This window comes from Bombina bombina, chromosome 5 (assembly GCF_027579735.1).
Source record: "Bombina bombina isolate aBomBom1 chromosome 5, aBomBom1.pri, whole genome shotgun sequence".
NCBI classification, from domain to species: domain Eukaryota; kingdom Metazoa; phylum Chordata; class Amphibia; order Anura; family Bombinatoridae; genus Bombina; species Bombina bombina.
Window position 1 is genome coordinate 720,674,480 of NC_069503.1, and position 18,770 is coordinate 720,693,249.

The following is an 18,770-nucleotide window of genomic DNA, read 5'->3' on the forward strand; positions in this document are numbered from 1 at the left end:
CAAGAGAGGAACAGGGACAGAGTTTTTACTCAAATCTGTTTGTGGTTCCCAAGGAGAGGGAACCTTCAGACCTATTTTGGATCTAAAGATCTTAAACAAATTCCTCAGAATTCCGTCTTTTAAGATGGAAACTATTCGTACCATCTTAACTATGATCCAGGAGAGTCAATAGAGGACTACAATGGATTTGAAGGATGTTTATCCTCACATTGTGATGCATAAAGATCACCATAGTTTTTCAGGTTTGCCTTTCTAGACAAGCATTACCAGTTTGTAGCTCTTTCCGTTGGGATATCTACAGCCCCAAGAATCTTTATGGAGGTTCTGGGGTCACTTTGGCGGTCCTTAGGCCGCGGGGCATAGAAGTGGCCCCTTATTTAGACGACATCCTGATACAGGCGTCAAAACATCCAAATTGCCAAGTCTCATACGGACGTAGTACTGGCATTTCTGAGATCACATGGGTGGAAAGTGAACAAGGAAAGAGTTCTCTATCCCCAATCTCAAGGGTTTCCCTCTTAGGGACTCTGATAGATTCTGTAGAAATGAAAATTTACCTGACGGAGTCCAGGTTGTCAAAGTTTCTAAATTTCTGCCGTGTTTTTCATTCCATCGGTGGCTCAGTACATGAATGAAATCGGCTTAATGGTAGCGGCAAGGGACATAGTACCGTTTGCACGTCTACATTTCAGACCGCTGCAACTATGCATGCTCAGTCAGAGGAACGGGTATTACACAGGTTTGTCCCCCTGTTAAACCTGGACCAAGAGACCAGAGATTCTCTGGTGACTATGTCGGGTCCATCTGTCCAAGGGTATGACCTTCCGCAGGTCAGATGGGACAATTGTTACAATAGATGCCAGCCTTTTAGGTTGGGATGCAGTCTGGAACTCCCTGACGGCTCAGGGATAGTGGACTTAGGAGGAGACCCTCCTTCTAATAAATATTCTGGAACTGGGAGTGATATTCCATGCTCTTCAGACTTGGCCTCAGTTAGCAACTCTGAGGTACATCATATTCAGTCGGACAATATACACGACTGTGGTTTACATCAGCCATCAAGGGGGAACAGAAGTTCCCTAGCGATGTTAGAAGTCTTACAATAATTCACTGGACAGAGACTCACTCTTGTCTATCAGCTATCCATATCCCAGGTGTTGAGAACTGGGAGGTGGTTTTTCTAAGTCGTCAGACTTTTCTTCCGGGGGAGTGGGATTTCCTCCGGAGGTCAAGACCAAGCAGGAGAGGGCTTTGGTGTTTTTGTCAGCGCCTGCGTAGCCACGCAGGACCTGGTATGCAGATCTGGTGGACATGTCATCCTTTCCATCACGGTCTCTGCTTCTGAGACAGGTCCCTCTACCTCAGGGTCCTTTCAACCATCTAAATAGAATCAATCTGAGATGGACTGCCTGGAGACTGAACGCTTGATGTCATCAAAGCATGGCTTCTCCGAGTCAGTCATTGATACCTTAATACAGACATGAAAGCCTGTCTCTAGGAAAATTGAACATAGATATGGTGTAAATATCTGATTGTTATGAATCCAAGGGTTACTCATGGAGTAAAGTCTGGATTCCCGGGATATTATCTTTTCTCCAAGATGTTTTGGAAAAAAGGGTTGTCAGCTAATTCCTTAAAAGGGACAGATTTTTACTCTGTCTATTTTTTTGCACATGCGTCTGGCAGGTATTCTAGACGTTCAGGCATTTGGTCAGGCTTTGGTTAGATCCAAGCCTGTGTTTAAAACTGTTGCTCCACCATGGAGCTTAAACCTGGTTCTTAAGGTTCTTCAAGAAGTTCCGTTTGAACCTTTTTTGTTCCATAGATATCAATCTTTATCTTGGAAAGTTCCTTTTGGGTAGCTATTTCCTCGACTCGTAGAGTCTCCAAGTTATCTGTGTTACAATGTGATTCTCCTTATCTGGTCCTTCGTACGGATAAGGTAGTCCTGCGTACCAACCTGGGTTTTTTCCTAAGGTGGTATCTAACAAGTACATCACTCATGAGATAGTTGTTCCATGCTTGTATCCTAATCCTTCCTCAAAGAAGGAACGTCTATTACACAATATTGGACGTGTTTTGTGCTTTAAAGTTTTACTTACAAGCTACTACAGTTTTCATCAAACGTTCACCTTGTTTGTTGTCTATTCTGGACAGAGGAGAGGTCAAAAGACTTTGGCAGCCTCTCTGTCTTTTTGGTTAAAAAGCATAATTCATTTAGCTTATGAGACTGCTGGACAGCAGCCTCCTGAAGGGATTACAGCTCATTCTACTATAACTGTGGTTTTCACTTGGGCCTTTTTTAAATGTGGCTTCTGTTGAACAGATTTACAAGACGGAGTCTTGGTCTGCGCTTCATACTTTTTCAAATTTAACAAATTTGATACCTTGCTTTTTCGGAGGCTATTTTTGGGAGAAAGGGTTTCTTACAGGCAGTGGTAACTTCCGTTTAAGTACCTGCCTTGTCCCTCCCATCATCCGTGTACTTTAGCTTTGGTATTGGTATTCCATAAGTAATGGATGATCCGTGGACTGGATACACTTAACAAGAGAAAACATAATTTATGCTTACCTGATAAATTTATTTCTCTTGTAGTGTATCCAGTCCACGGCCCGCCCTGTCACTTTAAGGCAGGTAATTTTTTCATTTGAACTACAGTCACCACTGCACCCTATGGTTTTTCCTTTCTCTGCATGTTTTCGGTCGAATGACTGAGTATGGCAGTTAGGGGAGGAGCTATATAGCAGCTTTGCTGTGGGTGGACTCTTGCAACTTCCTGTTGGGAAGGAGAATATATTCCATAAGTAATGGATGATCCGTGGACTGGATACACTACAAGAGAAATAAATTTATCAGGTAAGCATAAATTATGTTTTTTATTCGACTCCTCCATATCCTTGACGAGCGTGGAGAAATTTAAAAATGTTATGCCCAATCTTTACCAACTACTACTAAGTATAGAAGGGTTTTGGCTACTCCTACAACAATCTGTGAAGCATGCCCTCTATCTGTAGATTAACGGAAGCTGATGGATATGGCTTTATGTCTTCATGGATGCACATTATAAACACTGGCTCTTTCATTTCCCCACCTTCTAAAAGATCTTTATGTATCAAAGTTTGCCTACACCTGGAATCAATAAGAGCCTAAACCTCTTTACCATTCACTAATGCAGTGACTAGAAAACTGTCCAGGCTACAACATTCTCCCATATTAGCTGTACAACACTGCCCAACATAATTACACTCCATGAAAGGACAGTACTTGGCAATATGACCAGTTTCACCACATTTGAAACCGACACTAAGGGGTTTTCCCTCAGTTGGTTGCTATGTACATAACCTAGTTTTATTTCTAACTGGTTTCGCTCTTGAACACCTTTAGGTGAGGGAGCTCTAATGTAAATCTCTGTTTCAGTGGACCATCTTAATTTTTCGTTTTTCCTCACTTTTTGGGTACTTTGATATCCTCTAGCATCCTCTGCTTGCAATAACTTTTCTGAAATTTGGACAGCATAATCTAGGGAACTACGTTTATGTCTTGAGACCCATTGGAAAAGCCCACGTGGGAGCTGTGTAATATATTATTCCAAGATTATCATGTCCATAATTTCAGTTACTGTTCGAACTGAAGGTTTTAACCATTTATAGTCCACATCCTTTAGCTGTTGCACAAAGGCCCAAGGATGAGTTCCTGCAACAAAAACTTTACTTCTGAATTTATTTCTATAATACTCATCAGAAAATTTCCTACAGTTAAGTATAGCAGATTTAAGCATATCATAGTCCCCAGCTTCTGTTTCTCCTAATGCATGATATGCTGCCTGAGCTTCACCAGTTAAGAATGGAGCCAGTCTTATAGCCCAAGTACCTTTCTGCCATTGCGCTAGGGTAGCAAGTCTCTCAAACGCTGTTAAGTAAGCTTCTGGATTATCCTCAGGCCCCATCTTAGCCAAGGCATTTGAAAAAGACTCCCAAGGTGAGCTTTCTGTCACATCTTGACCCTTTGTTCTTTCCAGGATTTGTTTCACTTGGAAGTCCTGTTGCTGCTGTTGCACTTGAGGTTTCAATCGTTGTTGCTGTCTATGCTGCTGTTGCTGAAGGGCTTGCATTTGCTGTAACAACTGGACCTGGAACTCCTGTTGATGCCTCTAATGTTTTTGTTGCTCAGTCATCAACTTCAACAATTTTTTTGATTCCATTAACCTGTAAAGGGAGCACAAAACTCCTAGTGCAGAAGATATACAGATATCTTAGCGGCTTAGGTACTCTTACCAACAGTAAATTTGGATCAGGCACATCTCCACTCCATACTTTTCCATCTGTTCCTGAAACCGGATTTTCAATTCAAACACTGCCACCATATGTAATGGAGTGGACCTTGTCAGGAAATGTAGAGCACAAACAGAATGATGCAAAATAAGTTAACTTTTTAACAAAAGTCTTTACTTTCATTCAGCAGTTCAAGGGTTAAACAACCACTCTTTTGTTGTCAAACACATACAAAGGCACATGCTTTAGAACAGAAAAACAAACAGATAACTTATATAATCCTACAAGTTCTTAGGATAAAGCATTAGGCATTTTACTACAGGTTATCCAAGACAACTCTCCCACTGTCTTGCTACTTCCCTGTCTGAGATACAAATGAATCTCTCCTTGCTTGCAAGAGCTGCCTTATATAGCCCTCTAACTATCCTCAGCTGTTGCTAATTGGCTTCTTGTAGTCTGCCTGTTACTAATAGTAATATTTTCAGCAGTGAGCTGGCAAGCCTTACAGCATTTTGGTTCTTTCAGGATAGTATTTTCCCTGTAGAGAAATTAACCCTTTCTACAGGAATGAGTTTATACACTCCATCACAAAGTCCTAAATAGAAATATCATTGGTTAATATGATTCTATTAATGGTTAATTGAAGATACAGAGGCATTACATTTTCTCTAAAACTGTGTATTTTACTGCAGATTTGACTTCACTATATATGACAACATATGTATGTTGATTTATAGTCTATGTAAAGTCATTATCAATATACTGCTTCTAAATTTTCAATAAAGTAAAAAAAAAAAAAATTCTTAAAATGTTATTACATTTACCCTTGTTTTTCTAGGGCTCCTGAGCCTGACGTACAGGATGCTGGTGTCCCAGTAGAGGATCTTCCCCGGTAAGAATTTTTGAGTTGGTCTTATCTGTAATTAATTAATTAAAGGGACAGTCTAGTCAGAATTAAACTTTCGTGATTCAGATAGGGAATGTAATTTTAAACAACTTATCCAATTTACTTTTATCATCAAATTTGCTTTGTTCTCTTGGTATTCTTTGTTCAAAGCTAAACCTAAGAAGGCTCTCATGCTAATTTCTAAGCCCTTGAAGGCCGCCCCTTATCTGAATGCATTTTGACAGTTTTTCACAGCTAAAGGGCATTAGTTCACTTGTGTGTGTATATGTGTGTGTGTATATGTGTGTGTATATATATATATATATATATATAGAGTTACCTAGGAGTCAGCACTGATTGGCTGAAATGAAAGTCTTTTTAAAAGATCTGAAATAAGGGGGCAGTCTGCAGAGGCTTGGATACAAGGTAATCACATAGGTAAAAAGTATATTAATATAACATTGTTGGTTATGCAAAACTGGGGAATTGGTAATAAAGGGATTATCTGTCTTTTCTCTTACATGATGTATTCAGTCCACGGATTCATCCTTACTTGTGGGATATTCTCAATCCCTACAGGAAGTGGCAAAGAGAGCACACAGCAAAGCTGTCCATATAGCTCCCCTCAGGCTCCGCCCCCCCAGTCATTCTCTTTGCCACTCTAACAAGTAGCATCTCCACGGGAGGGTAAAGAGTTTGTGGTGTTAGATTTGTAGTTTTATTTCTTCAATCAAGAGTTTGTTATTTCTAAATAGTGCCGGTTTGTACTATTTACTCTGAGGCAGAAAGTGATGAAGATTTCTGCTGAGAGGAAAAAGATTTTAGCATGTTGTAACTAAAATCCATTGCTGTTCCCACACAGGACTGTTGAGTACCGGAGAACTTCAGTTGGGGGGAACAGTTTGCAGGCTTAACTGCTTAAGGTATGCTCAGTCATTTATTTCTAACAAGACCTGGTAATGCTAGAAGACTGACAGAAATCCCCATGAGGGAAGGTAAGCCATTTTCTGAGACGCAGTATAGAAGGATGGCTTCAGTTGAGGGCTTAAATACTGGTAGACACTGTGATGGGCTAAATCGATTATTTTATTAATAGAATCTTATACTGTATTTATTCAAGTGTTTGAAACGTTGCTAACACTTTTGGGGGTTTTACGCCTGGCATATTAGTAGACGCCTAGTCTGACTCAGGAAGGCCCCATAACTCTGGACTGAAGAGGGAAGGGGCCTCATTTTCGCGCCTCAGTTGCGCAGTTGATTTTCAAGACAGTTTCATGCAGCTTCACGTGTAGAGTCCTGAGAGTGCAGGAGGACATCAAGGAGGCTTATATTTCTGCTACAAATAACCCTAAGGGAAGGTAGGGCCGCAGCAAAGACTGTGGCACCGTGCTGTAGTGTGTTAAACCGGTTGTTTACTGCAATTTGCTCCGGTTTGGTCATTAAGGGGTTAATTGATTTGAAAATTTGTGTGCAATCATTTCAAAGCATTAGGATCATGTGGTGAAAATTTCATAAAGATCGGATGTTTTTTGGTGATTTGGAAAAAAACTGTGTGCTTTTTATTATTTAAAGACACAGTAACGTTTTTTCAAAAAGTGATTTTTTTTCTGTATTGTAGTGCTGTATAAGTCTGTCAAACATGTCTGAGGCTTCAGATAGACCTTGTTCTTTATGTTTAAAAGCCATGGCGGTACCCCCATTGCATTTATGTGTAAAGTGTGCTAAAACGTCTAAGCATTTTAAAGACCATCCAGTGACACTTAAAAATGTAGCCCAAGATGATTCTTTAACAGAGGGTAATGAGGATAGTCCTTCTTCCTCTCCCCATGTGTCGACACCAGTTACTCCCGCGCAAGCGATGCCTAGTACCTCTAGCGCATTGGCCCCTATTACTTTACAACAATTAGCAGCAGTAATGGATAATTCCCTTGCAGCATTTTTATCCAAACTGCCAGTTTTTCCAAGAAAGCGCGATAGCTCAGTTTTAAATACAGAGGATGAGCAAACAGACGCTTTGGATAATTTATCTGTAGTACCCTCACAAAACTTAGAAGTAGCAGTGAGGGAAGGTCTGTCTGAGGGAGAAATTTCTGATACAGGAAAAGTTTCTCAGCGGGCAGATTCAGATTCCTTAGCGTTTAAATTTAAGCTGGAACACCTCCGCGTCCTGCTTAAGGAGGTTTTAGCTACGCTGGATGATTGTGACCCCATGGTGGTCCCAGAAAAATTGTGCAAGATGGACAGGTTTTTAGAGGTCCCTGTATACACTGAGGCATTTCCGATCCCAAAGAGGGTGGCGGATATTGTGACTAGGGAGTGGGAGAGACCAGGTGTACCCTTTGTTCCCCCCCCTATCTTTAAGAAAATGTTCCCCATAAACGACCCCAGGCGGGACGAGTGGCAGATGGTCCCTAAGGTAGAGGGGGCTGTTTCAACACTTGCTAAGCGTACAACTATACCAATAGAGGACAGTTGTGCCTTCAAAGATCCTATGGATAAAAAATTGGAAGTATTGCTGAAGAAAATTTTTGTTCAGCAAGGTTTTCTGCTTCAACCAATTGCCTGCATTATTCCTGTAACTACTACAGCGGCTTTTTGGTTCGAGGCCCTGGAGGAATCGCTCCAGAGGGAGACTTCATTCGATGAGGTCATGGATAGAATTCATGCTCTAAAGCTGGCTAATTCTTTTATCACTGATGCCGCTCTCCAGTTAGCTAAACTAGCGGCGAAAAACTCAGGTTTTGCCATCATGGCGCGAAGAGCGTTTTGGCTCAAGTCATGGTCAGCGGATGTGTCGTCCAAAACAAAACTGTTAAATATTCCCTTCAAGGGAAAGACCCTTTTCGGCCCAGAGCTGAAAGAAATTATTTCAGATATCACGGGGGGCAAGGGCCATGCCCTCCCACAAGATAGGCCATTTAAGGCTAAAAACAAGGCTAATTTTAGCTCCTTTCGCAACTTCAGGAGCGGACCTGCTGCAACCTCTGCTGTCGCAAAGCAAGATAACGCTTCCCAGCCCAAATCAACCTGGAAACCCTTGCAGGGCTGGAATAAGGGTAAACAGGCCAAGAAGCCTGCTCCTGCTACCAAGACAGCATGAAGGGGTAGCCCCCGATCCGGGACCGGATCTAGTAGGGGGCAGACTTTCTCTCTTTGCTCAGGCTTGGGCAAGAGACGTTCCGGATCCCTGGGCATTAGAAATAGTTGCTCAGGGGTACCTTCTAGAATTCAAGGATTCTCCCCCAAGGGGAAGGTTCCACATTTCTCGTTTGTCTTCAGACCAAACAAAGAAACAGGCGTTCTTATGCTGTGTAGAAGATCTCCTAAAAATGGGAGTAATACGCCCAGTTCCGATTGCAGAACAAGGACTGGGCTTTTACTCAAACCTGTTCGTAGTTCCCAAAAAGGAGGGAACTTTCAGGCCAATCCTGGATTTAAAGATTCTAAACAAATTCCTCAGAGTTCCGTCTTTCAAGATGGAAACCATTCGGACAATCTTGCCGATGATCCAGGAAGGTCAATATATGACTACCGTGGATCTAAAGGAGATGCGTACCTACATATTCCTATCCACAAAGATCACCATCAGTTCCTAAGGTTCGCCTTTCTGGACAAACATTACCAGTTCGTGGCCCTTCCTTTAGGGTTGGCCACTGCTCCCAGAATTTTCACAAAGGTACTAGGGTCCCTTCTGGCGGTGCTAAGACCGCAGGGCATTGCAGTAGCACCTTACCTAGACGACATATTAATACAGGCGTTGTCTTTCCACAGAGCCAAGGCTCATACGGACATTGTTCTGGCCTTTCTAAGGTCTCACGGGTGGAAGGTGAACGTAGAAAAAAGTTCTCTGTCCCCGCTTACAAGGGTTCCCTTCCTGGGAACACTAATAGACTCGGTAGAAATGAAAATCTTTCTGACAGAGGTCAGGAAGTCCAAACTGTTGAACACCTGCCGAGCTCTTCATTCCATTCCTCGGCCTTCTGTGGCTCAGTGCATGGAGGTAATTGGTTTAATGGTGGCGGCAATGGACGTAGTCCCTTTTGCCCGAATTCATCTCAGACCACTGCAACTGTGCATGCTCAAGCAGTGGAATGGGGATTACGCAGATTTATCTCCTCAAATACAAATGGACCAGAAAACCAGAGACTCTATTCTCTGGTGGTTGTCTCAAGATCACCTGTCTCAGGGGATGAGTTTCCGCAGACCGGAGTGGATCATTGTCACGACCGATGTTAGGCTGGGGTGCGGTCTGGAACTCCCAGAAGGCTCAGGGTCTATGGTCTCGGGAAGAATATCTTCTCCCGATAAACATTTTGGAGCTGAGAGCGATATTCAACATGCTCCAGGCATGGCCTCAACTAGCGGAGGCCAAATTCATTAGATTTCAGTCGGACAACATCACGACTGTAGCGTACATCAATCATCAAGAAGGAACAAAGAGTTCCCTAGCGATGAAGGAAGTATCCAAGATCATCAAATGGGCGGAGGATCAGCCTGCCATCTATCTGCAATTCACATCCCAGGGGTAGACAACTGGGAGGCGGATTTTCTAAGTCGTCAGACTTTTCATCCGGGGGAGTGGGAACTCCACCCGGAGGTTTTTGTTCAGCTGACCCAGCTATGGGGCATTCCCGATTTGGATCTGATGGCATCCCGTCAGAACACCAAACTTCCCCTTTACGGATCCAGATCCAGGGATCCCAAGGCGGCATTGATAGATGCTTTAATAGCGCCTTGGTCATTCAGTCTAGCTTATGTCTTTCCACCGTTTCCTCTTCTCCCTCGGCTAATAGCCAGAATCAAACAGGAGAAGGCTTCAGTAATTCTGATAGCGCCTGCGTGGCCACGCAGGACTTGGGTATGCAGACCTAGTGGGCATGTCATCAGTCCCACCATGGAAACTGCCATCGAGGCAGGATCTTCTAATTCAAGGTCCTTTCAAGCATCCAAATCTAGTTTCTCTGCAACTGACTGCTTGGAGATTGAACGCTTAATTCTAGCTAAGCGTGGGTTCTCTGAATCAGTTATAGACACTCTGATCCAGGCCAGAAAGCCTGTCACCAGGAAAATTTACCATAAGATATGGCGGAAATATCTTGGTTGGTGTGAATCCAAGGGTTACTCGTGGAGTAAGGTTAGGATTCCAAGAATACTAGCTTTTCTCCAAGAAGGATTGGAGAAAGGTCTGTCAGCTAGTTCCTTAAAGGGACAGATATCTGCTCTGTCTATTCTGTTACATAAGCGCCTGGCAGCTGTACCAGACGTTCAGGCGTTTGCACAGGCCCTAGTTAGAATCAAGCCTGTGGCTCCTCCTTGGAGTCTAAATTTAGTTCTTTCAGTTCTTCAAGGGGTTCCGTTTGAACCTTTACATTCCATAGATATTAAGTTATTATCTTGGAAAGTTTTGTTTTTAGTAGCCATTTCTTCTGCTCAAAGAGTTTCTGAATTGTCTGCTTTGCAGTGTGATTCACCCTATCTGGTGTTCCATGCAGATAAGGTTGTTTTGCGTACCAAACCTGGTTTTCTTCCAAAAGTGGTTTCTAATAAGAATATTAACCAGGAAATTATTGTTCCTTCTCTGTGCCCTAATCCAGTTTCTAGGAAGGAACGACTTTTACACAATCTTGACGTGGTTCGTGCTTTAAAATTCTATTTAAAAGCAACTAAAGATTTCAGACAAACATCATCCTTGTTTGTCGTCTATTCTGGTAAGAGGTGAGGTCAGAAAGCGACTGCTACCTTTTTCCTTTTGGCTGAAAAGCATCATCCGATTGGCTTATGAGACTGCTGGACAGCAGCCTCCCGAACGAATTACAGCTCATTCCACCAGAGCTGTGGCTTCCACATGGGCTTTCAAGAATGAGGCTATTGTTGAACAGATTTGTAAGGCAGCGACTTGGTCTTCACTGCATACATTCGCCAAATTTTACAAATTCGATACTTTTGCTTCTTCGGAGGCTATTTTTGGGAGAAAGGTTTTGCAAGCAGTGGTGCCTTCCGTTTAGGTGACCTGACTTGTTCCCTCCCTTCATCCGTGTCCTAAAAGCTTTGGTATTGGTATCCCACAAGTAAGGATGAATCCGTGGACTGAATACACCATGTAAGAGAAAACAGAATTTATGCTTACCTGATAAATTACTTTCTCTTACGGTGTATTCAGTCCACGGCCCGCCCTGACATTTAAGTCAGGTTCAAATTTAATTTAAAATAACTACAGTCACCACTGCACCCTATGGTTCTCCTTTTTCTCCTAACCGTCGGTCGAATGACTGGGGGGCGGAGCCTGAGGGGAGCTATATGGACAGCTTTGCTGTGTGCTCTCTTTGCCACTTCCTGTAGGGATTGAGAATATCCCACAAGTAAGGATGAATCCGTGGACTGAATACATCATGTAAGAGAAAGTAATTTATCAGGTAAGCATAAATTCTGTTTTTAAACAATAAATATTCTGGAGTAGACTGTCCCTTTAATCTGTCATTTTGAAACTCTGCACAGAAACAAAAATATAATATTTTCAGATTACCATAACAGAAAAAGGTCATTGCTTCATTGGTCCCACACAAAAAAATGTTCCTTTTAGTAGATTGTGATATCTTCCAATGAACCAATAAAATCAAGGATTTGTATTCTGTAAGCTTTTAAGATCTCAGAGGACTTTTCTGAAGAAACAAAAATTACCATGGGAAAAATGGGACTTGTCTGGGGTTAACTGCCTGGGACTTTGGGGACAGCACAACTTCCTAAGAGTGATATTGAGCACCCAGGGCTGAGCATGTTGCAGGGTTATAGAATGTGTACCCAGTCCAGTCTGAGAGTGCAGTCCCCTTCCGTGTTTTGTATATGTCTAGGGTGATTACATTAGTCTGTGAACCCTTGACTTGTTACCAGTTTGTTTGATTGAGAGCTTGCATTTGTATGGCTGTGTTAGGGACCCAGGTTTTGGGAGAGACCTTGACGTGGTACCTGGGCTTATCCCATTTGGCCAGATGCGGTAACTAACTCTTCCAGTTTTGCTTTTAATCTTAGTTGAGAGCTTGCAAGTGAGTGCTGGACTTTCTCTGTGTGTTGTATTAATTATTTCTTGTCTAAGATATGGTGAGTCTACGGCTTTAAGTAATTACTGTTGGGAATATCACTCCTGGCCAGCAGGAGGAGGCAAAGAGCAGTATAGTTAAACTACTAATTATCACTCCCTTACCCACAACCAGTCATTCTCTTTGCCTTTGGGGCATGGAGGAGGTGAAGTTTAGGTGTCTGAAGAAAAATTTTGATTTCATCTACATGTAAGTTTTGGGGTATAGCCGTATTCCACGTCATTCCTTGCAGTCGGGTAGTGGTGGCTTTAAAGCAGTTAGGAAGAAGTACTTACTGTGTTTTCCTAACAATTGTTGCCCTAATTTAGAAAATCAGAGTTGGCTACTCTGTTCTTTCTTTTTCAAAGGTCTCTGAAGAACTGTGTCTTCTCGTACCTTGTAACTGTCTACATGCCGGACAGCGGAGCAGGCAAGTGCTTTTTCTTCCAGTTGGGGAGACCATGCACTTAACAAGTTAAAAGACACAGCTTTTTTATTAGGCATAGATAATCCTGTTGTATGGGTTACACTGGGGCATGAAGCAGGCACTGTAGCATGTGTGAGACTAACATTTAAACTCTTAAAAAAAAGGGTAAAATGTTTTTATTAGACTTTATTTTCTGAAACATATTTACTTGATAAAACAATTCAAGTTTAAACTGAAAGTAAGGCTGAATTTTCTATTTCAGCAGCTTATTAATTTCCCCTTTGCTCTAAAGGGACAGTCTAGTCCAAAAAAAACTTTCATGATTCAGATAGGGCATGTCATTTTAAACAATTTTCCAATTTACTTTTATCACCAATTTTTCTTTGTTCTCTTGGTATTCTTAGTTGAAAGCTTAACCTAGGAGGTTCATATGCTAATTTCTTAGACCTTGAAGGCCGCCTCTTAAGAATGCATTTTAACAGGTTTTTCACCACTAGAGGGTGGCAGTTCATGTTTTTCATATAGATAACACTGTGCTCATGCACGTGAAGTTACCTGGGAGCCATCACTGATTGGCTAAACTGCAAGTCTGTCAAAAGAACTGAAATAAAGGGGCAGTTTGCAGAGGCTTAGATACAAGATAATCACAGAGGTAAAAAATATATAAATATAACTGTGTTGGTTATGCAAAACTGGGGAATGCGTAAAAAAGGGATTATCTATCTTTTAAAACAATAACAATTCTGGTGTAGACTGTCCCTTTAAAATAAAACAATGCAACATTTTAAACTGTCCGGTTTGAAAAACCGGTTATTTCTGTTACTCAGTGTACCAGGAAGCTATTTTTAGTGCCCCTCTGTGTCGCAGCAGTAATTTGAGCTCGGCAGTTACATGACCGGCTTAACTACATAACGTTTCTGAGGACAAAAGTTGTTTATTTCATGTAATTAGCAAGAGTCCATGAGCTAGTGACGTATGGGATATACATTCCTACCAGGAGGGGCAAAGTTTCCCAAACCTTAAAATGCCTATAAATACACCCCTCACCACACCCACAATTCAGTTTTACAAACTTTGCCTCCTATGGAGGTGGTGAAGTAAGTTTGTGCTAGATTCTACGTTGATATGCGCTCCGCAGCAAGTTGGGGCCCGGTTTTCCTCTCAGCGTGCAGTGAATGTCAGAGGGATGTGAGGAGAGTATTGCCTATTTGAATTCAATGATCTCCTTCTACGGGGTCTATTTCATAGGTTCTCTGTTATCGGTCGTGGAGATTCATCTCTTACCTCCCTTTTCAGATCGACGATATACTCTTATATATATACCATTACCTCTGCTGATTTTCGTTTCAGTACTGGTTTGGCTTTCTACAAACATGTAGATGAGTGTCCTGGGGTAAGTAAGTCTTATTTTCTGTGACACTCTAAGCTATGGTTGGGCACTTTTTTATAAAGTTCTAAATATATGTATTCAAACATTTATTTGCCTTGACTCAGGATGTTCAACATTCCTTATTTTCAGACAGTCAGTTTCATATTTGGGATAATGCATTTGAACCAATCATTTTTTCTTACCTTAAAAAATTTGACTTTTTCCCTGTGGGCTGTTAGGCTCGCGGGGGCTGAAAATGCTTCATTTTATTGCGTCATTCTTGGCGCGGACTTTTTTGGCGCAAAAAATCTTTTCTGTTTCCGGCGTCATACGTGTTGCCGGAAGTTGCGTCATTTTTTTGATGTTCTTTTGCGCCAAAAATGTCGGCGTTCCGGATGTGGCGTCATTTTTGGCGCTAAAAGCATTTAGGCGCCAAATAATGTGGGCGTCTTATTTGGCGCTAAAAAAATATGGGCGTCGCTTTTGTCTCCACATTATTTAAGTCTCATTATTTATTGCTTCTGGTTGCTAGAAGCTTGTTCACTGGCATTTTTTCCCCATTCCTGAAACTGTCATTTAAGGAATTTGATCAATTTTGCTTTATATGTTGTTTTTTCTTTTACATATTGCAAGATGTTCCACGTTGCAACTGAGTCAGAAGATACTTCAGGAAAATTACTGCCCGGTGCTGGAGCTACCAAGCTAAGTGTATCTGCTATACATTTTTGGTATCTGTTTCTCCAGCTGTTGTTTGTATTGCATGTCATGACAAACTTATTAATGCAGATAAAATTTCCTTTAGTACTGTTACATTACCTGTTGCTGTTCCGTCAACATCTAATTTTCAGAGTGTTCCTGATAACATAAGAGATTTTATTTTTTAAATCCTTTAAGAAGGCTATGTCTGTTATTTCTCCTTCTAGTTTACATAAGTCTTTTAAAACTTCTCTTTTTTCAGATGAATTTTTAAATGAACATCATCATTCTGATACTGATAATGGTTCTTCTGGTTCAGAGGTTTCTGTCTCAGAGGTTGATGCTGATAAATCTTTGTATTTGTTCAAGATGGAATTTATTCGTTCTTTATTTTAAGAAGTATTAATTGCATTAGAAATAGAGGATTCTGGTCCTCTTGATACTAAATCTAAACGTTTAAATAAAGTTTTTAATTCTCCTGTTGTTATTCCAGAAGTGTTTAATCTCCCTGATGCTATTTCTGAAGTAATTTCCAGGGAATGGAATAATTTGGGTAATTCTTTTACTCCTTCTAAACGTTTAAGCAATTAATCCTGTGCCATCTGACAGATTAGAGTTTTTTGGGACAAAATCCCTAAGGTTATGGGGTTGTCTCTACTCCTGCTAAATGTACTACTATTCCTACGGCAGATAGTACTTCATTTAAGGATCCTTTAGATAGGAAAATTGAATCCTTTTCTAAGAAAAGCTTACTTATGTTCAGGTAATCTTCTTAGACCTGCTATATTTTTAGTGGATGTTGCTGCAGCTTCAACTTTTTGGTTAAGAAGCTTTAGCGCAACAAGTCACAGATCATAATTTTATAGCATTATTATTATTCTATAACATGCTAATAATTTTATTGGTGATACCATCTTTTGATGTCATTAGAGTTGATTTCAGGTATATGTCTCTAGCTATTTTAGCTAGAAAAGCTTTATGGATTAAACTTGGAATGCTGATATGTCTTCTAAGTCAACTTTGCTTTCCCTTTCTTTCCAGGGTAATAAATTATTATCTCAACTATTAGGAGCGGTATCTGTTTGGAAACTATTTCCAGTTTGGGATATATCCAAGCCTTATAGAAACCTATAGCCAGCTCCTAAGTACCCATGTAGGTGCGGCCCTTATTCCAGCTCAGCTGGTATGGGGCAGATTACGTTTTCTTCAAAGAAATTTGGATCAATTCCGTTCTCAATCTCTGGTTTCAGAACATTGTTTCAGAAAGGTACAGAATTGGCTTCAAGTTAAGGCCTCCTGCTAAGAGATTTTTTTCTTTCCCGTGTCCCAGTTAACACAGCAAAGGCTCAGCATTTCTGAAATGTGTTTCAGATCTAGAGTTGGCTGGAGTAATTATGCCAGTTCCAGTTCTGGAACAGGAGCTGGGGTTTTATTTTATCTCTTCATTGTACCAAAGAAGGTCAATTCCTTCAGACCAGTTCCGGATCTATCAATATTGAATCGTTATGTAAGGATACCAACATTCAGGATGGTTACTGTAGGACTATCCTGCCTTTTGTTTAGCAAGGGCATTATATGTCTACAATAGATTTACAGGATGTGTATCTGCATATTCCGATTCATCCAGATCACTTTTAGTGTCTGAGATTCTCTTTTTAGACAAGCATTACCAATTTTGTGGCTCTACCGTTTGGCCTAGCCTCAGTTCCAAGAATTTTTTTCAAAGGTTCTCGGTGCCCTTCTTTCTGTAATCAGAGAACAGGGTTTTGGTATTTCCTTATTTGGACGATATCTTGGTACTTGCTCAGTCTTCTCATTTTCGAAGAATCTCATACGAATCGACTTGTGTTGTTTCTTCAGTTCATGGTTGGAGGATCAATTTACCATTCAGTTCATTGATTCCTCAGACAAGGGTAACCTTTTTAGGTTTCTAGATAGATTCAGTGTCTATGATTCTGTCCTTGTCAGACAAGAGAAGTTTAACATTGATATCAGCTTGTCAAAACCTTCAGTCACAATCATTCCCTTTGGTAGCCTTATGCATGGAAATTTTAGGTCTTAGGACTGCCGCATCAGATGCGATCTCCTTTGCTCGTTTTCACATGCGACCTCTTCAGCTCTGTATGCTGAACCAATGGTGCAGGGATTACTCAAAGATATTCAACTAATATCTTTAAACCGATTATACGACACTCTCTGACATGGTGGACAGATCACCATCGTTTAGTTCTGGGGGCTTCTTTGTTCTTCCGACCTGGACTATGATCTCAACAGATGCAAGTCTTACAGGTTGGGGAGCTGTGTGGGGGTATCTGACAGCACAAGGGGTTTGGGAATCTCAGGAGGTGAGATTTCCGATCAATATTTTGGAACTCTGTGCAATTTTCAGAGCTCTTCAGTCTTGGTCTCTTCTGAAGAGAGAGTTGTTCATTTGTTTTCAGATAGACAATGTCACAACTGTGGCATACATCAATCATCAAGGAGGGACTCACAGTCCTCTGGCTATGAAAGAAGTATCTTGAATTTTGGTTTGGGCGGAATCCAGCTCCTGTCTAATCTCTGCGGTTCATATCCCAGGTATGGACATTTGGAAAGCGGATTATCTCAGTCGCCAAACGTTGCACCTGGGCGAATGGTCTCTTCACCCAGAGGTATTTCCTCAGATTGTTCAAATGTGGGAACTCCCAGAAATAGATCTGATGGCTTCTCATCTAAACAAGAAACTTCCCTGGTATCTGTCCGGATCCCGGGATCCTCGGGCGGAGGCAGTGGATGCATTATCTCTTCCTTACAAGTGTCATCCTGCCTATATCTTTCCGCCTCTAGTTCTTCTTCCAAGGGTATTTTCCAATGTTCTAAAGGAATGCTCGTTTGTCCTGCTGGTAGCTCCAGCATGGTCTCACAGGTTTTGGTATGCGGATATTGTCCGGATGGCCTCTTGCCAGCTGTGGACTCTTCCGTTAAGACCAGTCTTTCTGTCTCAAGGTTCTTTTTTCCATCAGGATCTCATTACCTTAATTTTAAGGTATGGAGTTTGAACGCTTGATTCTTGGTCAAAGAGGTTTCTCTGACTCTGTGATTGATACTATGTGACAGGCTCGTAAATCTGTATCTAGAGAGATATATTATAGAGTCTGGAAGACTTATATTTCTTAGTGTCTTTCTCATCTTTTTTCTTGGCATTCTTTTTGAATACCGAGAATTTTACAGTTTCTTCAGGATGGTTTAGATAAAGGTTTGTCCGCAAGTTCCTTGAAAGACAAATCTCTGCTCTTTCTGTTCTTTTTCACAGAAGGATTGCTAATCTTCCTGATATTCATTGTTTTGTACAACCTTTGGTTCATATAAAACCTGTCTTTAAGTCAATTTCTCCTCCTTGGAGTTTGAATTTGGTTCTGGGGGCTCTTCAAGCTCCTCCTTTTGAACCCATGCATTCTTTGGTCGTTATATTACTTTCTTGGAAAGTTTTGTTTTCTTTGGCCATCTCTTCTGCCAGAAGAGTCTCTGAATTATCTACTCTTTTTTGTGAGTCTCCTTTTCTGATTTTGCATCAGGATAAGGCGGTGCTGCGAACTTCTTTTGAATTTTTTACCTAAGGTTGTGAATTCTAACAACATTAGTAGAGAAATTGTGGTTCCTTCATTATGTCCTAATCCTATGAATTCTAAGGAGAAATCATTGCTTTCTTTGGATGCTGTTAGAGCTTTGTAATATTATGTTGAAGCTACTAAGTCTTTCCGAAAGACTTTTAGTCTATTTGTCATCTTTTCCGGTTCTAGAAAAGGCCAGAAAGCTTCTGCCATTTCTTTGGCATCTTGGTTGAAATCTTTATTTAATCATGCCTCTGTTGAGTCGGGTAACACTCCGCCTCAAAGGATTACAGCTCATTCTACTAGGTCAGTTTCTACTTCCTGGGCGTTTAGGAATGAAGCTTCGGTTGATCAGATTTGCAAAGCAGCAACTTGGTCCTCTTTGCATACTTTTACTAAATTCTACCATTTTGATGTGTTTTCTTCTTCTGAAGCAGTATTTGGTAGAAACGTTTTT

General features: G+C 41.2%; 1 protein-coding gene across 2 annotated transcripts in view; it reads left to right on the top strand.

The window, feature by feature from the left end:
* The window catches only part of SIRT5 (sirtuin 5), a 191,870-nt gene that overhangs the window by 102,034 nt on the left and 71,066 nt on the right, over nt 1-18,770 (top strand). For both annotated transcript variants that reach the window (XM_053714754.1, XM_053714753.1), the window contains exon 6: nt 5,111-5,164. In XM_053714754.1, the coding sequence (XP_053570729.1) occupies nt 5,111-5,164 (54 nt within the window). The remainder of the gene's footprint in view (nt 1-5,110; nt 5,165-18,770) is intronic.